The sequence below is a fragment of the Pholis gunnellus genome (genome assembly GCF_910591455.1).
Source record: "Pholis gunnellus genome assembly, chromosome: 1".
NCBI classification, from domain to species: domain Eukaryota; kingdom Metazoa; phylum Chordata; class Actinopteri; order Perciformes; family Pholidae; genus Pholis; species Pholis gunnellus.
The window spans coordinates 13,605,390-13,626,936 of record NC_136528.1 but is presented as its reverse complement, the minus strand read 5'-3'; the positions used below and the strand labels follow the sequence as shown (position 1 = coordinate 13,626,936).

At 40.5% G+C, this 21,547-nt stretch overlaps 1 protein-coding gene across 1 annotated transcript; it reads right to left on the bottom strand.

The window, feature by feature from the left end:
- Positions 1 to 8,554: 8,554 nt before the first annotated feature.
- On the bottom strand, positions 8,555 to 20,879 carry LOC306697429 (ubiquitin-conjugating enzyme E2 Q2-like). Its single transcript, XM_079161327.1, has 13 exons — positions 20,210 to 20,879; positions 19,712 to 19,816; positions 18,081 to 18,203; positions 17,670 to 17,723; positions 17,102 to 17,242; positions 16,901 to 16,985; positions 16,682 to 16,742; positions 16,503 to 16,593; positions 15,194 to 15,252; positions 15,047 to 15,095; positions 14,826 to 14,921; positions 13,093 to 13,159; positions 8,555 to 11,993 (listed from the first exon to the last, which is right to left on the bottom strand). The coding sequence occupies exons 1-13, from the start codon at positions 20,366 to 20,368 to the stop codon at positions 11,962 to 11,964; spliced, it is 1,122 nt and encodes a 373-aa protein (XP_079017453.1). The 5' UTR covers positions 20,369 to 20,879; the 3' UTR covers positions 8,555 to 11,961.
- Positions 20,880 to 21,547: the final 668 nt, after the last annotated feature.

Here is a 21,547-nt window from a genome sequence, read left to right as displayed (position 1 = left end):
GAAATCATTGTCCAGAAGATGTGCTGTGTGCTTTGGGGGACCGCCATCAGTCACTGGGAGACAGACTAGTCCAGACATGGACACACACTGGTGGGGCAGAAAGGATAAATATTGAGTAACTGCAGAGACTAAAAGCACTGCCAATCAAAGCTTTCCGAGCAACCTATATTTTAGCATTACGGGTAAAATCTTCAACAATGTAAATGTGAATTAATTGCAAATGGTCTTAAATTAAATGAAAATCATAAGTAAAGGAATGGTAGTGGGTAAAATGAGAATTGCTTGCACAGTGTATACAGTAATAAACATTACCAACATTACCATTTCACAGTAGTTATTCTCACCATTTTAGTTAGCTAGTAATGCTTTTGGGAAGGGGGCGATTAGTCAATGTTAACAAGGTTAATCAGTGAGCTCCAAGCACCATTTTACATTAGCCAAACTTTAATACTGGCTAATGTAAGACAAGAAGTTTAGTTACAGGTGCCATTTTACACTGACATTAGCCAACCTTCGTGAGCTTGGAATAACTTTAGCAAGCAAGCTAAAGATCCAATTTTGCGTTAGCTAGCATGCGATCAAGTTTTGGGGTTCCCGGATTCACCGTAGCCTTACGTTGACTACAATCCAGTTTAAATTTAAATTGACCTCTGAGACTCTCAGCTTTGACTTCAGTGACCTCTATCTATGCTCCAGTTATATTATTAATAGGTCCTCAAATGAAAGACTTGAGAGCACCATAGAGATGAGTTGTAGCGCAGGTAGGCCAACATAAACACAAACCGTGAGCTAGTTGGTTTTGTGAACTTGAAAATAATCATCCCTGGCTCTACATGTCTGACACATATATTCACTTCACAAAAGTAGCTAGCGATCTCTGACTCCCTCCAAAAATAGAAAATGGAATACACACATCCGCACAGCTTCTACTCATGCTTTTTACTCTGCAGCCAGTAGACTCTGATTCAGACTCACGTCAGGAACACCCACAGTCTGCCAGCGGCAGATGATAAAGTGATCATCTTTTGTTAAGATACTTTTTAAAATCCCACCAGAGATGTAAGAGGATCATTTTTAGATGATCTTTACCTTAAGAAATGTGGCAAATTGCTCTATGCCCTGCAGAGGTCACACTGCAAGAAACCCAATAAAGAGTACTGCAGAGCGCTGCAAGGCTCTGCATTATAATAACTGTTGTTGTGGTATCTACAACAAAAAACAAACAAAAGATTATCCTGCTTAACGTAATAGAATTAAACAATAATGAACTTAGTAGACTTTGCATTAATCAGTCAGAGCCCTGCACAACTCTGCACATGCACAAGTCATGAAAATGTAATATTGGATCCAGTAAAGAAGTCGAGGATATTTTTCTTCAAATAAAGAATCTAAAAATTAAAAGTTGGGTTTAAATGGCCATCTATGCTACAGTTTACATTATCCTTGTAATGATATCTATAGGAAGTTTTGACTTACAGCAGAGTACTAAATATTAGTATATGCACTCATCACAGTGGATGTGGGAGCTCATTGATTGCAGACAATGGTGGAGCTCAAGCAAAATAAAAAAAACTAAGCATAACACTGCTGACAACAAAGAGTTGCATTTTTTAACAAATTCAGAAGTCCATCCTTTCACCAAATCTTTTGACCTGCAGAACAAATTTCAGGATTTAAAAGATGTGTTCCAGCTCTAATTCCAGACACATCACAAAAGGTATTTGTATCTACTTATTTTGGTAAATTAGCTATTTTCATTGAGATCCCACAAGACTTCCAAGGAGAGAAGAGAGTGCTGCTTCTTTGGACAGTTTTAAATCAATGCTCAGACAATAATTCAGTTCTATCTGTTCTCTTCAGTCGAGGGGCTGCATAAGGGAATCACAGCAAGATGGATGGTCCATTTCACTGAGATCATTGCTTTTCCTATTGATCGCCCAATGCAGGTCTAGCCCGAGTCCAGACACTGCGGAGGATATATACGTAGCAGTATAGGAACATAACATGCACTCACTGCCCCAAGCAACCCCCCTGCCCAACAAACAGGTTGATACAATGTGGTAGTTTCAGCCAAGCAGGCTGGTCAGAGATGCATTTAAACTGGACTAATTCCCATTAGCTGTTCTGTATTGCTTACTTTGCGGAGATAGTTAGAAATCGGTCTTGTTTTCCTCTGCGTTTTTCATGTGAATGCATGCTTCTTTGCCAGACAGCACCCATTCTACAGTCTCCACAATACCAACCCTCCTTGCGGCGATGATTGCCACACGTGTAAAGGTACGAGGCACAGCTCTCTCTGGACACTATCTCATCCAAGAATGTTTGGCTTTGTTGTCCTTTTGTTCTGTCTGAAGGAAACTGTCTGCTACAGTGCCCACACGGTATTGAGTAAGCATCTGGAATGAGTCATAGCCCCAGTAATGGAAATCCATTTAGCTTGGACTCAAGTATAAGTCTGCGCAGGGAAGCGTATCGTCACGCTGAACTGAACCCCTGGCTACCTTTCAGCAAAAGAAGGACAAGCATGCAACATTCAAGGTGAAAAGAACAATCGACAGAAAGTCTCACAAACAAGTGTTTGCAGTTGATTGCATCTTTTTTTTTAACTATTTTTGTTTTTTCACTGGATACACACTAATGACTGTATTCTTATGCAGTAAGCACCTAGCCTTGGGTGATTGAAAACTGGGTGTCCTCAGTGAATGAATGATCTGATCTGAATGAGAAGAGCCATGAAAGCTCCAGAATATGAAGCAAAATGCAGATCCATGGATCATTAATATTTACATATCCTTCAAGCCAGGGAGAATTGGATTTTGAAGCCGCCCTTTTTGCGTAATATATGCGCTCTGGCTCTTGATTGTGACGTTGCCGCAGCCTGAGAGGCAAAACTGTGAATACATTTGAAGTGAATCTTTTAATGGAGACATAAAAGAAGGGCAGTGAAGGTCAGTCTCTCTGTGGTGCTGCGAGCTTCTGCACTCTCCTATAATGTTTGGGTTACTCAAAATTGAATAAAACTGGCTTCCCTTCCAAATGGGACGTTCTGTAATGTATTAATTAAATTGTGCAGTCTTCTCCTTTACCACTGGAAATGTGAAGCTTAGTGTTCTCTCTTGATCAGGGGATCATTATAGTAAAGCGTTGTTGCCCGTGGATAAAAGCACTACATCTCTCAAGGGCTCTTTTCAGGAGTAAAGCAATGCACTAATATTCTCTATCTTCCAACAAAAGTATTTTAACACTCATGACTTCAGGAAATTAGATATTTATGAGAGATTTATTCTGCAACATATAAAAACAATCAAGAAAAAACACCAAAAGTTAAGCTATCATCTTGATATTCCATTTTCTCCAGCAGAGGTGGTGTTAGTGTTCCTATTAAAGTGACACACAACAGCTGAATGAGTAATAAGCTCCATCACTTTTTTTTCATCTCTTTGTTCATCCCTCTCTTCAACTTTTATCATTTTGCTCTCTCTTTTTCTCTGTGTGTGTGTGTGTGTGTGTGTGTGTGTGTTCAAAAGATGTTATGATTCATTTACAATTCTGGGCCCTATTATTAGCTACCAATTTATTTAAAAAGTCCTTGAAGGTAAATCTGTCACTGACTGGTGATGTGTGTTACATTCCCTTCCAAGGACATAGTGGCAATTGGAGATAACATTGATAGATGATTGATAGATAGATATAGGCAGACTATAGATGGATGGATAGATGGACAGAAAGATAGAAGCTGGGAGACCTTCTCATCCCCCTGGAAGCTCATCTGAGTCCATATGCAAAAACTCATGATAAAATGAAATTCTGAAACATTTCAAGGATAAACATATGGTTCCACATACAACATATTTTATTCAGTAGCCAGTCACAATGCTCTCCCTGTGAAAATTACTCCCCACATTGCCATTCACCACGAGAGAATCAGAATACATTATACCTCCTCCCTATACCCGATCACCCATTTCCCTTGTAACCCGTTTTTGAAGAGTTGTATACCTCTGCGATTGTGGATAACCCTTCTAAACTCATTTAAAATATTCATTTTCATTGAATACAAATGTTACATTATGTGGACAATATCATAACCTTTGGTTTAAGTTTTCTTTTTAAACAATTGTCTGTTAATGTGAATGTAAGTGTGAGCAGTGGAGACTTTTACAGCTGTATAGTAACAGTGTCTGTGGGATGACACCTGTCTTAGTGCTCTCCAGATGCTCTGCTCTAACATCAGGTCATTTAGAGTCACAGTGGGATTGGTTCTTCAGCCACTGATTCTTATGTGTCTTCCAAAGCCAGACGTTGTTACTGCAGCTCTGTGCCTGTGTTCTCAATTTACTCTAACAAGGCTCACACCGACCACCATAAAAGTGTTGGTTGTCTGTTAATATCAGGAATCGCCTGCTGTCTGTCTGGTTTTGTTTCTACGCTGCTGCACTGTTTAAAGCGTCTTTGGGACACTGACCAGAGGAGTTGGCGGGAGCAGATTGCATTAGTCAAACTAGAAAATTTCGCAAGACATTTTGACAGTGTGGCTTCTACTGCCCGAAGACGTCGCAATATATAGCTACACACGCCGATGTTACCGGTACTATCACTGAGGTTTGATTGAGATAGCGCTTCTCTCTTTTCTGCATTTTAGATTCATACTCTTGGATTGAATCTTGTATTCGTGATGGACAGTCCACAAATGGCTCCCGTCATTTCTGTACTGGATCTATACATCTTTGTTTGAGAAGCCTTTGGAAATGATGGGAGCTAACGCTCATCAGCGCGTTCGGCAGAGTCTTATCTTTCTCACAGTATCCATATTTTGGCACTCAGACTCCTGCTTTTTGTTAAAAGGAGGCAGGAGCTTTGTTCAAAATCACTGTTTACTGTAACGTTTCTTAATCAGTCTGCCTCTAACACCAGGTGCGTCCTTATGGGGTCAGATCAGTCTCAATAATTGCAAATGCACACAGAAAGACTCACAAATGCAAACAGAAAGATTCACAAATGCGCACAGAACAATTCACAAATATATTCGATTTACAAATGCACGCAGAACAAATAAATAAATTCCGATTTATATAAATGTAAAAAAAAATCACAAATATATTTCTGCATTTGTATGTATTTGTTTGTGGATTTGTATGTATTTATTTGTGGATCGCACTGCATTTATTTGTAAATCACTTCACATTTATTTGTGGGTTTATGAGACTCCCCTGACGTCGCTGGATTCACAAATGCATTTTTTTCAACATAGACCTATCTAGCCAATCAGATGTCCGACTCATTTTCAACCAATCACATGAGCGCAGCTCCCCCCTCCCCTCCCCACGAGACTGGCAGCTTTGTTGAATCAGGAAATAAATATTGTAGCCGTCTGTGTTCACCCAGAGCTCTACGATACCTCATATCAGTAGAGACCGGACTAAGTCTAATGGAGCAGAACGTTGGTTTTCCTCTCAATTAATGATTTTCTGCCAAATGTGTAAATCTGTGGCATTCCACAATCACTTTTTAACGAGGAGAACAGCATTAGCTACTGTAAAATCTAAAAAATATATATGAAGAGTGAAAATTGTGGAGTCGAAGGCAAAAGACAAATATTTTTTTCACAAGAATCTGAAGCTGCTCTTCACTCTAGCAGTGACATCACGCACTCTAAGCTGCGCAATACACACCCATTATAAAGGCAGAAAAGGACTGAAAAAATCATAAAAGTTAAAATGGGACAGTTCAAAAAGTATAAAAGATATCAAAAAGATTATAACATACAATAATAGCTTACGGTTTTCTCAGTATTTTAAAGTTGAAATGGTGTCTGTAGCTGAAAGTATGAGGAAGTAGAAGGACTTGAAAGTTGAAGAATTATTCAACTTTCTTATTCTGCTTATTCCAAGTATTGCTTAATTGTTTGGAGCTGGTTGACATGAATAAGAATTCTTTGATAAAAGACATATAATAATATGATAAAACATTATAGTAAGTCAGGCAGTGATTTTAATGTATTTATAATGACTAGATGAACTGAGTCAGTACAGTACTGTAGTCTACCTGATCCATTAGCCAGTGTGTATCATTACAGTAAAAAACAGCATCTTCTACAATGTTTATAATGATGATATGAATCATATTTATGATGATATGAATTAGTTTTATTAGTTTTTTGTTTCAGTGAGGGAGTGTTCATGGCAGAGCCGATAGAAGTTTAGCTAGCTTAAAAAAACGTATTTTAAGCTAGCTAAACGTTTGTGCCACAAAGCCACACTGAATTAATCTGGGGAAAAAAGATAACTGCAGGCACTTGCATTTAGTTACATACTGACAAAACTAGGAAACAGTTGCACCAAGAAATAGTCAAGCACAAAACGTCCTTAAAATAGTAAATTGTTGTTTTTACACTTTGCGTTTTGTATGGATTAAACAAACAAGATCTAGTGTGTTCATTGCGTTTAAGAGGTGTGTTACCTTTGGACAGAGCTAGCTGGCTCCCCCTATTTCCAGTCAGTATGCTAAGCTAAGCTAAGCAAAGTGGCTGCTGACTGTATATTTAACAAATAGATATGCGAGTGGCATCAGCCTTCTCATCTAACTCTAAGCATGAAAGTGAACAACCGTATTGCCCTAATCTGTACAACAATTTCTTCAAAATGGCCGCAAAATGAGTTGATGGACAGGAATCTGTGTGAATGAAATCCATATTGTATGCAGCAAATTAAAAGCGACTAATGTCAGTGATGTATTAGCTCATTCATCCGTAATATGGCATCTGACCTCATTGGTCGGTGGAGAGGGATGAAGCAAGGCAAACGGCTAAAATCCTTGCAGCTTCTCTCTGGGTTTACTTTTGAGTATGTTTGCTTTGGGGTGGAAAAGCAGTGCGAGTCAGGCTCTGATGGATGCAGCCGTTAAGCCGCAGGCTATCAATCAACTCCAGCTGGTTCTGAATGTGGCCGCACCATGTGCTGCGCTGTGGCCCAGGGTGAAGGAAGAGAAGTCAGCTATTTCTTGCTTTCTCAGTTTGGGAACCGGCAACTTAATCACAGAGATGCACAGCCTTCTTCCTCAGGGGCCCGGAGCCTTGACGGCCTCCTCACAGTGTTGTGTCCAAGACGAGCGACAGGCTGGACAAACAGATTGGCTGAAGCTGGATAATGAGGCGTGCTCCTCTCCAGCCAAGACGCCAGCCATGCAGCCAAACCAACACCACAACAAAAATTTAAAAAGTGCTACAATAATAGGCAATTAACCTTTCGTTGGCGAACTGCAGAGATCCACTTATCTCTCTCCTTGCCCCCTCTTTACTACAGTCTGCCCCTTTGGTTTGAATTATGCTCCTGATTTCTTCAAAAACTGCACTTCTTGGTTTGAGTGATTTCTAAAATCCATAACTATCGACCACAGACTCAATAGGTCACCCTGTTATCTATTGCGGCCCTCCTTCTCATAAGAACTGATGGAGGTTGATTAAGCTATTTATCACAAACCTGACATCTATGCAGCGCTCGCCAACCCACCACGACAATATCGGACTCAAACACACTCATGTAGAATATGAGCTGTCTGCATCCGACTGTGTCCCATCGATAGCTGTCTGCTCACTGAAAAAGATGACCTTTATTCATTCAACCTTGAAGGAAATGAGCCACAGAGCTGGTAAGAGCAGGAATGAGTGCAATAACGGCGCGCCAACTGCTGACGGATGTAACGAGCTGAGTTCTTGACCGTTGCCAGAGTGCTCCATTACCATCTAGTGGTGATTTGTAGCACACACACACACAGAAAGAGAGAGAGAAAGTGGAAAGCCAAAATAACAATGAGTAAGTGGGGAGAAATGAAAAAAGGAAATCTATTATAGTATACAATCTGTTCATCCCGCCCACCCAGCACACCACCTGTTCCAGCCTATTCCTTCTAAATCAATGCACCACCAAGACAAACTGATTCAGAATCAGATCTTTATCCACTGCAACCCACGGTTTACTCCATCCACTGCCTTCTTGGCAAACTGCACTAGTTATTGTTGTCAGATGTTTGAAGTAGATATCACGTGGCGTATAATGTGGCCATGTTCTGTATTTCCTGTGAATATATTATGTTGATGGAGCCATGCTGCAACATAAAGGGACACAAATCACACCCGCTTTGCTGTGTACTCACTAAAGTGAATTGAATTAAATCGTCATACCTGAGTTGCAATGTTTTGGTTGTAAATAGTAAGTCAGTGGCTAGTATACTTTGAGCAGCAGAGGCCTTTAAACACACACACACACGAGCTACAGTAATGTATGTCAGAGGTTCCTGGGGCAATGAGAGATGAGGGTGGTTGTCTCTCTGGATGTTGACAGCAGCTCTGGAGAAAAACAGACACCCGAATCTTTTGGCAAAGAACACCATCTACTGGAAAGTACAAGAAACACATAAAACCAGGATCCAAGTGGAACCTGCAGCTAAGTTAAAGTGCTCTGGGAATTCACTGTAGGTTGGTGGGTGATGTAATGCATGTATGAGGTGCATTTCACTGTAACCAGAGATGCAGTTTGACCTCTTTTTTTGAGTTCTAGTGCCAAAACAAGTTAGCTAATCAATGCTTTTATTTGTTGCTATTTGTTGGTGATACATTTTCATTGAAATGGCATGGAGATTGTGGATGGATTACTCTTCCAGGAAACAAATAAGTTTTACATTTCCTACCGATAAACACTTCATCAGAACAGAATAAAGTGATATTTCATAAAATTCTTTATTTATAAACTTGATGCAAGTTTACAAATTACTTTACATGGTCAAAATCACCCTTGCAATGGAAAAAAATGAAACCAAACCAAAGCATGCTAACAGTGCATAACTTTATAACCCGGCCACTGCAGTTAATGAAGCAAGGTAAAGAACCCAGGATCAGGCCAAGTCAGACCTCAGACCAATACGTCGCTCGCCAATGCAGAGAAGGGTTTTTTGTTAGTCAGACAACAGGAGTTGGTGTGAGAGAAGCTAGTTTTTTTCGGTGCACAACAGTCTTGAGTACACCATTATTCCAAATGTCAGGGTAAAGATGTGGGTTTACTATTGTTCTGATGGCACACAAATCTGAACTGCTACTTTTGTTGGGAATCCTGGCATCTTTAAAGGGAATCCAAGCAGGTAGGATGTCTCGTTAAGTCCATGCGTCTCTCATAGACTCTGACCTGGTTAAATAAGCGGCACGCAGGGAGAAACTACCCAGTGCACTGATGTAGGGAACCACAAGTAAACAATTAATGAACAACCGATACATCTAGTCTTTTTATCACCCTACCCGACCACTCTTGTCTTCAGTAGCTTGGTGTAAAACACCCATTGATATATTGACATGCAAAATACAGCACTATCAAAGAGACGGGGTAGATGTGTTCTGAACCCCTCATCAAGTGCAGGTTCATCCGAGGGTGTGGAGCAAAACTCTTGCTCCACATCTGATTTTTTTTTTAACCTCACAAGTATTCAGAATTTGACAGCAAACCATACTGCAATGCCTTTTGGTAAAACAGATGCATCTTATTAAAATGGCCGGGAAAAAAAAGAAAAACGATTGACACGTTCAATCTTGCACTTTATGACGATATTCTGAAGCAATCCTTAGCAAAGTCGAGTGTGCGGTATGTATTCCTGAGTTTGCTTCTCCAGAGAATGCAGGGGTGGGCTCGACATGGCGACCAGAATGAAGTGATCAGTACATTACCAATGGCATCACAACAGCTAACAACCATGCCAATGATTCCGTCATGTCGGGGTTTTTGCTTGAGGTGAAAGAAGAAAGGAGGGCGACACTTGCTATGGACATCCTGCAAGTCTAAACAAACGTCAGACGTGTGCTGAATATGAACAGGCTGTATGATTTTTTTTTTTTTACCCATCTGTACCGTTTTTTGAAAATATTGGCGTTGTGACTGAGGTCAGCATCGCTGAGGAAATTCTAAATCAACCTAAAAAACAAAACGAGGAATGACTGTATGAATTAGCATAACTAAGCTTTCTATGCTGGTTTTCAGGACAATATACTTAAAACAATGCAAGTAACCACACAATAGAACACCCACAACAAACGTGTAACTGCATTAATTGGAATGCTCCACACAGTTTTCTGCATATTATTCACATTACATCAAAGACCCAGCACGCCGAGGGGTACAGCAGCGCTGAGAGTGGTTATGAATAGTAACCAGAGAGGTGGTAACGGGAAGAGCCGGGTCCCTCCTGTGGCAAATCGGAACAACTATTTATCAAACCTACACAAATAGTCTGGAAACGGAACAGACTCCAGTCGATCTTCCCAGGTGTGAAGCCAGAAGGTAGACGGTCGAGACTATTGCTGTGAATTTGAAACTCGGGCTGCATTTTAAAACCAGCCACGAGGTCAAGGAAAAGTCAGAAGGTAAAAAAAGGTCACTTTTTTTTTCTGCCCTCCAGACTGTTACAACTGCAGAATTGGCAAAGTGCTCAGGATGTGAACGAGCTACAGGGACTAAGCAGGCGACTACGCTGATAAGACTCATTTTCCTCAGTACAACAAAACTCCCAAAAAACTGTCTCCTCACTGCATAGCCTTACTGAGGTTCATCCGGTTTGAGTGAAACGATATGAAAAGCCAACCCTCTGGAATGCCAGAAACAGCTGCGTCTAAGAGGTGCTGTCAAAAAAAAGGGGGATGATACTGTCGATGTTGCCAATAACATGAGGATTACAAATCAATATCTAAAGAAAAAGAACAAAAAAAAAAGAACAAAACCGCAGTAGTCATTAAGCTTACATAAGATCACGTTGTACTTTTGTTTCCTTCTGCAAGAGTATCCATGAAGCAACGTTTTCTTATTCTAAATGGGTCTTGAGAAGTTGCAGTGCCCCTGCTGTTAATAGTCAAGGGTGTATATAGTAATACGGTCTTTGCCCAGTCAAAGACCCAGACAAGGTTACATTATAAACAATTAAATCCTTTTGCAGAAATACAAATTTACATGTTTACACGTGAAGTTAAAATCAACTACATTACAGTGTGATCCAAACCGAAACACGCCGCCGCTTCGCCTGGTCGTGTTTCTTGGGTTGCCAACACGCCAAACCTCTCGTGCGGGGAGTTGTCCAGTTGCTGGTTGTGATGATGATGATGATGATGATGATGATGATGATAATGATAATGATGATGATGATGATGATGATGATGATGACGACGACGACGAGGACGACAGTGGTCTCCAACTTTGGAGCTCAGCAAGTTCTTCATTATGTGCTGTCCCACCTAGGCTGCAAAAGTCTCGTTATCTTCCTCCCCCGCCTCAGGGCTTCAAGCTTTAAAAGAAAAAGAGGTTTGAAAGCAAGCTCGACCCGGAAGCATGTTATTCCAGAGGAGGGATCTCGGCATTGCAAAGATAATACATGAGCACAATATTACAGAGGACGTCCATGAGAGAAAGGATAGTGGTTCTTCCACCACCAGCATTTAAATGTCGCCTCCCAGCCACCACTGCGTCACATCAGGGATCCAGTCTGTGGCCAGAGAGGCCGTGTCACGCTGCACCGTTCAGCCCACAGCACAGCGAGTAACCGTGGCATGCTCAACGGCAAAAAACAAAAAAAGGGTGAGTGTGCGATTATTTAGTCCTTCGTGTTCCTGGAGTATGGGATGAATGTCGCTATGGAGAAATTAAGATTGTATCAGACAACAGATGTACAGAGATAAATATTGAGGAGAGGACACTATTGCGAGTAGCTGATGAGCTTGGATGTAGATTTCAGGTGTGTGTGTGTGTGTGTGTGTGTGTGTTTATGTGCTAGTGTCTGGGTGGGTACTGAATGAGGAATTTGGTTTGGAGTTCAAACTCTCATGTAAGAGAGCCAAATGGTTCGCAGGATAAAAAAAAAAATAATATTGGTCGCGAGGAAAAAATAATAAATCGAAGACATGTGGTCCCAGTGCAGGAAAGGCAGGAGTCTGTTTTAGCCGTCTTCCTTCGGGGGTGTGTACCAGCCTGAGGGGGGGGGGGGGGAACAACAAAGAATGAATATACATATAACATAAAAACAATCTACAGTCCTCAGGTCTCCACCACCAGTAGTATCAGGGTCACATGCAGAGGCTTTTTGCATGTGCATCATATTCAGCCTCATTAGCGTGTATCTGCATGCTAATGAGTCTATGAAACAATGCGACAACATTCATCATAGGACCTGAACAAGACACTTTGAATGACATTGGGAAACAGCAACTATTACAATTAATTATATAACTTGCTAAGACAAATATTTTAGGGCATTTGTCATCTTCCATAATGTGTGTAACCTATGTACTATAACTACTTTCCTGACATACTGTATAAGCAACAACCTACACTTTGTATATCAGTTACTTATCGATTTATAGTAATCAGCTTTATAGAAGCTTAGGAATTATGCATTTAAATACTACCAGCACTAAATAATACCAGTTGTTGAAGTTCGTATCGCTCATTATGCAGTTTAGTTCTTAGCAGTAATATTTAAAATACACATATAACGAATAGTCTTGCTTTCAGACTCTTTTCTTTGAATGGTTTACACTCCTGAAAACACCATAATCTAACAAAACATCTGAATAATCAAGTTGGTTTACTTTTCTTTAATCATTGTTTTCTTATTATTTGTCAAGAATCATGTACAAAAGTATTAATCTCATGGTCTTTACATCTGTTTTGGAAGTCCATTTCTAGCAGCACACCTAACATTTATACTCTTAAGTATTTAATCCGCTGTAATAAAAACCATGCAAGAGATTGCGGGTGTCTTTGGTGGCTCACATGTAAATAATGGTAAATGTGAGATATGAAGTGGTTTTGTCAGTAACAGCCCGAGTAACATGGTTATTGCTTAAGTATGAATCTGAATGCTGTTGAATCACAAGCATGTTGTACTGATAGTGTGTATTACTCTTATCTATTTCCTGCTAACTACTTTACAAATAGAGTGTAATAATGTGGACTCCATGAATGTCGTCCATGTTTTGTAATTACACAACAGTACAAGCAATACTTTCCCTCAGCTTTGATGCATTGCAGAGGTTTGGTTTCAGTAACCGGAGACACAAACACTCACCGTTCTTTTCATGGATCTGAACCAGGGATTTGTAGGACTGCTGTGCTCGGGCAAGATTGTACTGGTTCTGTAGTAAAAGATGAAAATGAAATTAACCTTAAGAGTGTGCACTGGGTTTATGACGAACAGAATATACAGATCAGAAAACAAGTATAAAAAATAAAAATAAAAAGCTTATCCAACTGTATCCAAATTCAAGAGCAAACCCCCAGTGTACGGTGCAGGTTAACACACACGCATTCACATAAGACCTGGCCCTGCACAGAATTGACTCTTCGCTAAGTCCCGCCTCTCAAATACAGACTGGCCAATCACATCTTAGCATCAGCTAGTTCTGACTAGGGTCCGACAACCATTGGGCCCATTCCATAGACAGCAACAGGGCCCAGTTATGCAATCGTTGGAGATGTTCTTTAATCCCAGGCAGGTTTTCTGGATTGTGAGGTAGTCGTGGTTGTACGTTGTGGAACAGTGATACTTGTTACCTGGAGCGGTTGGAGGGAGATGTACCTTTATAAAACCTGGGGCGCTAACGCTAGCAGAAGTACAGCACATCAATCAATGGATCAAAGCAACAGTCTAAATTCATCCTTTGCACACGAGTTCTAGTTACCGACTATCTTCGGTCATAGTTAGTTTCCTTAGGCAAACAAAAATAACTCGCCTCACTGGTATATGTATTTTTATATCCAACGTGTTACGTTGTCCTTCTCACTTGCGTCTGAAACCAATAGGCTTCTATTTTAATCAATACAGCCGGCTACATAGGCCACACAATAGCTGGTGTCTCACTTGCGCTGTATGTGCTAAACAGCATACCGAAGCATGTTTTTAATGCTTTAAGTCGATTTTCTTCCATTTTATGGGAGCAGGCTTTGAGTCCTGCCAAAACGCGGGGGAGCTACACTCAATACACTGCGTGAACATCTCCTGTGTGTACGTGGACACAAGGGGATGACTGAAGCTGCTCTGTGTACGAGCTGCTTTCACTGTGGAGACAATATGCAAGACTCTAGCAATTCTATGGTGACCCTATAGTACCTTTAAAGCTTTTAAATAAGCTCCTGTCCCCCTTTTCAGATGGTATCAGATGAAGTGCTTAACCCTGGTTGAAACAGTTGAACATAACATATGTTGATCTGTCAAGACAAGACTTGTTAAAACCGTTAGTGCTCAAAAACACAGATTGCTCTCTGATAAAATAAAGCTCCATGTGTTCATTATAATGCTAAAATTATGCATTAACAGCCTAAATTATTATTATTTAGTTTTTGTATAACTGGAATCTGCCAAGAAAATTGCATCCGGTGCAAATCTTCTCACTTGTCAGCTAATCAAAGTAACTCTTACATTGACACATTGCAAAAACTAAAATGTGAAGAACAAAACGTGCATGTTTGACTAATAAACTGAATCTTGGTTGCTCATATCCCCGCATTTAAATAGTTAAATAGATTGAGAAAATATCAAAGCCAAACACAAAAGTGAGAAACAACAACTAATTCTGAGCTTCTGAGACATGAAATGTTTCTTTGGTACTAATTAACATTAACAGAACATGACGGCACAAAAAGACAAAGCATATCAACAGCTTTGGCTGCATAAAGAGGAGATGTTCACGCTGCAGGGGAAAAAGCAGGGAACCCGGCCTCGGTCGCCATCATTCATTATGTGAGCTCAACATCATCACAGGACGTCACCCAACTTAATAAGAAAGCTGCTTCCTCACTTACTTTATTGGCTCCAAACTGCACTCTGGCTTTTCCTTTGACTAAAGTGGCATTGATCTGCATGATGACAGACTCAATGGAATAGGCACTGCTCCAACCCTGCAATCACAAAACCCAATGTCAATAAAATTAGTTTTGAAGAAAAACAGACACAAATATATTGAATATTATGTCGTGCAAATTCACATTCTTTTACTTCTTTAAAAAGAATACACTTGACGTACCTGTTTGGTGAGAAGTTCCATGCACAGGGCACCTCCTCCAAGAACATAACTAAGCAAACACAGAACAACAAAATCAGAACAACATAATTAAGTCCTCTTCCAAGAGGGAAAAAACTGTGAAAAAGTGTACCAGCTAAATGAACTCACCCTCCAGAAAGCACAGGCGAAACCACTCGGACGAAAGGTGGATCAAAGGGGAAATTATCCTGCAAAGCAGGGCCAGCAGAAACGCTCAGTTTACAGACTTCAAAGACTCCAAAATGGTGTATATATATATATATATTAGTGCTGGGCGGTATACCGGCATTAATTTCCCGTACGATATGAATTTTTCATATACCTTCATACTAGAGCACAGTCTATCAACAACTGTCAATCTTCAGTAGGTGGCATATTAACTGTATTGAGAGGGACCCTTGATGATGGTTCTAACTTTATAACACAACAATGAATAACCCACAACTAACGCTATTTCACAGGGCAAAACACCACGACACAACAGTTTGTGACACAGAAACAATTTGTAACACTAATAATTGTACATTTATATAATTTCACTGCCGAACTGCATGCTGGGTACAGCTCACTCGCCTGCTAGCACAACAGTCTGCTAACAGCTGGGAGAGGCTCATCACGTGCACAACGTTACATTAAAGAACAGAACAGATTGATGCAGGATGAACATAGATAGACCAGAGATGCACCGACAGAGTTTGACACATATGCAACGCTGATTACGTTTAATATGTGTGGCATTTGTAATAGATGTACGTTGGTACATAGAGGGTGATAAGACGCTGTAACGGGAGAGACTTAGGACCCAGGGGAATGTAGCTGAAGGAAAGCGGAAGAGACGCCACACGAACAGCTGTTCACCGCTCGTCACGATCCTGCAGACCAGAGATTCTCAACTGGTGGGTCGCTGCGGACCCGTTTTCAGTGGGTTGCGGGCCTTTGCCTTATGCAGCGCACTCATTCACGCTCCTTTCCAGCATTTACGGCACTTGTTAAGGCGCTTAGGTGCAGGAAAAACGCCGACCAATGCGTTGTAAATCACGTCACGTGATGCAGTTTAGCCAATCAAATAAGGGTATTCTGAAACGTTTCCTTACTCTAGTGAGATGTACCCACACCGTGACACAGGGAGGAGAAACAAGGAAAGACATCATAGAGCAGATCTCATGATAATCTATGTGTGAAAGTCAAATATCTCTGGTCGATTTTAACAATTGAAATTGCTGAAAAGACCTCATTCCTATACGAGTGCTGCGAAAACATTGAAATAAAAGTGTTTCTCTTCCGCACAGGTGTACGAGTTTGAAAAGAATACCGTGATATACCGTGGTACCACCAAAGTTATGCAAAATACCGTGATATACATTTTTGGTCATATCGCACAGCACTAATATATATATATATATATTATTTTTTTAAATGTAGAGTCAAGTTTACTCACTTTATATGAGAAGTTTAGTAAAATGTAATCCATTCCTTCCTTTTCCTTTAGGACCTGTAAATCGCTGTGCAAGGGGCTATCTGGATCCACCCTGTTGGTCAATAAATTATGACATCAGTCTGCGTTTATGCTGACGTGGAGATAAATAATACGTGACACAAGATCCCGCGGTTACTTACGTCCTTAGTTTGACGTGCCATTCATACAGGCTGTCGTTGACAAGCTCGACCGAATAGATGCCTGCAAAAGAAATTGATTATACAAGAGTTTAGTAAAAACTACAATGATTTAATCTCAAAGCATAACATGTATTTGAACATGTAGCTCCATTCTCATACCACTGTAAGTCCATTCTGAGGCAATAGTTTAAAGAGCAGACCACTGTGCTGAGTGCATACCTGTCTTGTAACTCTGAGACCTGTAGATCTCTCTGAGCTCCTTCATCAGGCGGTCGGAGGCCTGCACGGAGCCAGACACAGCGCCCTGCCAAATTCAAAACAACATTAGCTCCATAGTTAAGATATATTTCAGAAAGGTGTTATCAACGACAAGGGTCTCAGCACCCTAAAATATATGTACTTTACTGAATAAAGACTTACATTCAAGTGGTCCTGCCTCTGGTTCTTTCGGATTTTCTCCAGGATGGCTAAATTCTCCTTCTCGATGCCATCGTCCTCGGATTTCTTCCCGTCCACAGGCTCCTCCTCTTTCATTTCATAGTGGTCCAGATCCTCTATGTCCTGTCGTATAATATTTGTTATTTTAGACAGTGTAAATACTTTCTGGCTCTCCAGCAAAACATGCAATATGAAAAGAGTCCAGGAATCAAAGCCAGAAGATGTGCTTAAACGTCCTCGTTCACTAGAATAACACTGTAACGAAGCCAACATTGACATCAGCTCGTGAATAACCAGGGTGACTAGATCATAATCACATCAAACCTAAAGACAATAATCATGTGTATGTATTGGTGGAGGATAAGGACAGACAGACCATTCAAAAACATGGTCATCTTTATTAAACAATATGCTTTGCTGACAGCTTAAACATTCCTCTTTCAATTCATGTGTGACAAAGACGGGAGGAAATTACAAGTGTTTCATTACCGAGCATCTCGTACAACCTTCTAAGAGCAATACATTGAGTGTTTAGACGATGATAACGTACCTCTCCCATCTCTTCCTCCTCCTCTTCTTCAGATGTGACCTCCTCTGTCCCATGCTATACAAACACACACACACACACACACACACACACACACACACACAAACAAGGCATTGAGTCAAGCTGAATAAAGTCATCTGAAGGAGCCTCATGAGCTGACCTCATGAAAACCACCTTCTGCTGACCATCACCACAGGAAGAGCCTATTGACCAGCTAACAGAGCACCTTCACACAAATCACAGAGGCCCTCTGTAATGTAGGCGGCCATTTCAGTACTGAGCAAAAGTTGTTTGGATGTGCATAATTAAAATTATCCTTATTTAAATGAGCATGTCTTATTCCTTAAAAGTGATCAAATACTGGCCATGTCCTGGCTGTGCCATTATATGCCATGCGGAGGTATTTAGCCTTGCCTTTCGGTCTTGTCCCACAGGACCTGCTGGCAGGGGCTGGTCCAGCATCTCCACATCTGGATGTTGGGGAAGGTTGTACAGCCGACAGAGATCACAAATGAGTTTCTTCAACTGCTGCAAAAGCTAGGAAACACAAAAGCACAAACAGGAGGGGATGAAGAGTTAGACAAACAGCTACGCAGCAATGCCACGTGGCAGACATGTGACTGCAGGCGTTAAACAATTGTTGATTAAAATGTATAAAGCCCATCATCAGAAATCAAAATCTGCTGAGCATACATCATATATAAGGACATCTGTCCCAAGACCCTCACTTCAGATAATTACTTATCATATATATATTATAGGAGTAGATTATATAGATTATGTGAGTGGGCATCAATAAAATATATATATAATATATATATATATTTTTTTTGTGATCACAGGATCTTCAATGCAAAACTAGCAATTTGTGATTGTACGAAACAGAAGATATGAGATGATTACATTATTCACCAAGCAGTGTGTTTCAGGGCATTCAACCTTAAACTGTGGAATAATGAAGTCAAATCTTGCAATGTTTAAGTGTAGCGATAAAGTTTGGGCCAATTACTCTCACATGACGTCAAAGTAAGGATTTACACATAATAACACTGACACAGTGTGTACTCATACAGAAGAAACAGGCGACATAGTCATTAAGGTGTCATCAGCTACTGTGATCTGCCTATGCAAATTTGGTGCAATTCAAAAGTAGGGTGCCACTGAAACATCTGTGCACCAGTTTGAAACTAGATTGATCTTATCTATCCACAGGAAGGTTTGTCCTTTACCCAATACACAACATGAACAATGATTTATATATTATTGTAGAGGAAATGATGGTGCAAACTGCAAACAAAAACATCTTTAAAAAAAACCTGACAGCACTTCTATAAAAAGCATATTTTGTGTCCTACAAAACAGAGCACCATGAATAAGTAGGCTAACTAAACTGAGGATGTCACCACACATAAAGGATTACATAATAATCTGTGTGTCACAGCTACATGTTCACCTTAAAAGTTGTCCCAATGATTGAATGTCAAGTCATTTTGTGTGCTTAAAACATGTCTGTTAAGACACGTTCAACTTGTTCTCCAAGTACAAAGTCATACAAGTATGCATGCTGTTTGTTTGTGCTTGAGAGCCCATAAGAAATTTGACATAAGATCCAAGTTGTGAGCATCTTGTAAATACATCACTAAAATGAGGAAAAACCCTAACCTGCATCAGCGAACACACTCTTTAATGAAATCAGTGAGCAAAAATATTGCAAGAATGACGCAAACAAATGTTAAAGGAAAAGTACTTTATGAAATGTAATCTAGAATACAAATATAAAAAGCCAGTACTAAGTGAATTTAGTGATTATTTGAACTAATCACGGTCCACCTCCCTGTGATGAAGCTCAACACAGCAGGCTGGCATTACGTAAAAAAAGAATGCAAAGGAAACACTCCTGCTGAGTGGCAGCCCTGGTCAACACTTTGCGTTAACCTTCATTATGTGAACTAAACTTGCCAGCAGCAGATCCTCACTAAGTGGGCAAAATTCGTCAAATTCTCCTCAGTGACACATAGTGGAAAAAATGAGTTCGGATAACTAACCAGGGTGCTGCCTTTTCTCACATCTTCCAACCTCTCCAAAACTTGCGCCAAGCTCGGGTCATCAGAGTCCACAAACCATATTGGCGGCGTAGATGGATAAGATTCCTAAAGACAGTAGAATACAGCAAAAAAAAACGGGACCGTTACATCAAAACAGTTGACCTATATTCACCTGCGTGTCGCAGGGCTAAACATAGAATCAGTAAATAGCGTAACATTTGATTTAGCGACATTAGCATTCAGAGTGCAGCGTTAGCTAACAGCTAAGGTTGCTTATTATACGTCGTATTTTTAGACCAACAAACCCCTCTATTGAGACTGCGTAGTTCCCACTGACACTTATGAAACTACGGAAATCCTGTGCGACATAGCATCAGATTGTTCAGTCGTATGGGTAGCCTGCTACCTGACTAGCAAGTTAACCAGCTAACTTTAGCTCGCTAACGACCAACAAGGGAAGTGTATAAATCCCGGCATTTGCGTTCCTGTCCCCCTTACCGTTATATTACAGTGGATAATTAACAGCTTTTCTCCAGTTACATTAAACTGGCAGCTCAGTTCGTCAGGCTTCCAGTCAATGATCCTGAAGCGTTCGTGGTTTGGATCAAAAATGGACTCCAAAAACTTCAGTTCGGCCTTCAGACCCGACACCGACATCTTCCACGCATCTCCGGCTGGGCCGCTGGGGAGGGGGAGAAGTCGGGACTTAGCTTTTAGCTAACGTTAGCTAAAGCCACAACGCAGATTTCTGGACAAAAATTCTTAAAATGTGGCAAAGAAATGACAGACTGCCCCCAGTAGATGTAGCTGGACACCCAGTACCAGCTATTACAAGTGTCCGGACAAATGTAAGCGATTTGCTGATTAAGTTGCTAACGGTAGCTAGCCTTCAGTTAGCATTTGATAACAGCGCAGCGCTTGGCAAGATGCTAGCGAGCGAGTTAGCAAGCTAGTCCGTTGTTGTTGTCTTTCCGTCTATTGTTGTTGTCTGACTAGGATAACATACAGTTCAAGGTATTCGCGGTGTCCCGTGACCAGCTCTTCACGGTATCCCCGGACAGTTACTTATTATTAATTTAACCGGGGTTCAATCATACTATCTCCACGATCTGAGCTTAAATCCTGCTGTACGGATAGTGTTTTTCATCCCGGTGTGCAACTGTAGCTGGCCTCTTGTGGGGTTTAAAGATGGCGTTCTGCAACCTCCCCGTTCCCGCAGAATCCCAGCATACAGCGCGTCCTCAGTATATTTGAGGGTAAGAAAATAAAGGAAAGTTCACAACAGTGGATGATTTAGTCAGTCATTAAAGCAGGACAGTGGCTTCAATGTGATTTTATTTTTTTTGTGAGTGAAAACAAATCATGTCCTGCATCAGGCTATACGTACTTAAGTTACAACTGGTGCACATAACTTTGATAGAGTTTCCAGTGCATCTTTTTTGCTTTGGTACCACAAATATGGCTGAAATTATTTGGATATGTTTCCATGAAAATGATCTTTGATGCAGTGTCCATCACAAGTTGGATATACGTGATATTACAACTCCACATACATCTTTAATACAATCAGACTATCATCATTTTCAATTTTGTGTTTACTCACATAAATGTACACAAATATAGTCTTTTGCTATTTAAATGGGGCATTGGCAATTTGAGCAATTGAACATTTAGGTGTACACAGTCTACACACCATTCTTGATTATTTATTTTCAGTTCAGCACATAATGAACATGGCTATGATTCCAACTCATTTTAATCTATGGTCACAATACATGTGCCTGCATCATCTTGTTAACAATAGGTTAACTGGAAATAACAGGTTATTACAAAGAA

Coding starts and splice junctions, on each gene's coding strand:
- LOC306697429 (XM_079161327.1), bottom strand. CDS start 20,368: ATGTCGGTGTCGGGTCTGAAGGCCGAACTGAAGTTTTTGGAGTCCATT. Junction 16,594..16,681: donor TGGCACGTCAAACTAAGGAC/GTAAGTAACCGC, acceptor ATTGACCAACAG/GGTGGATCCAGATAGCCCCT. Junction 15,096..15,193: donor TCGCCTGTGCTTTCTGGAGG/GTGAGTTCATTT, acceptor GTGTTTGCTTAG/TTATGTTCTTGGAGGAGGTG.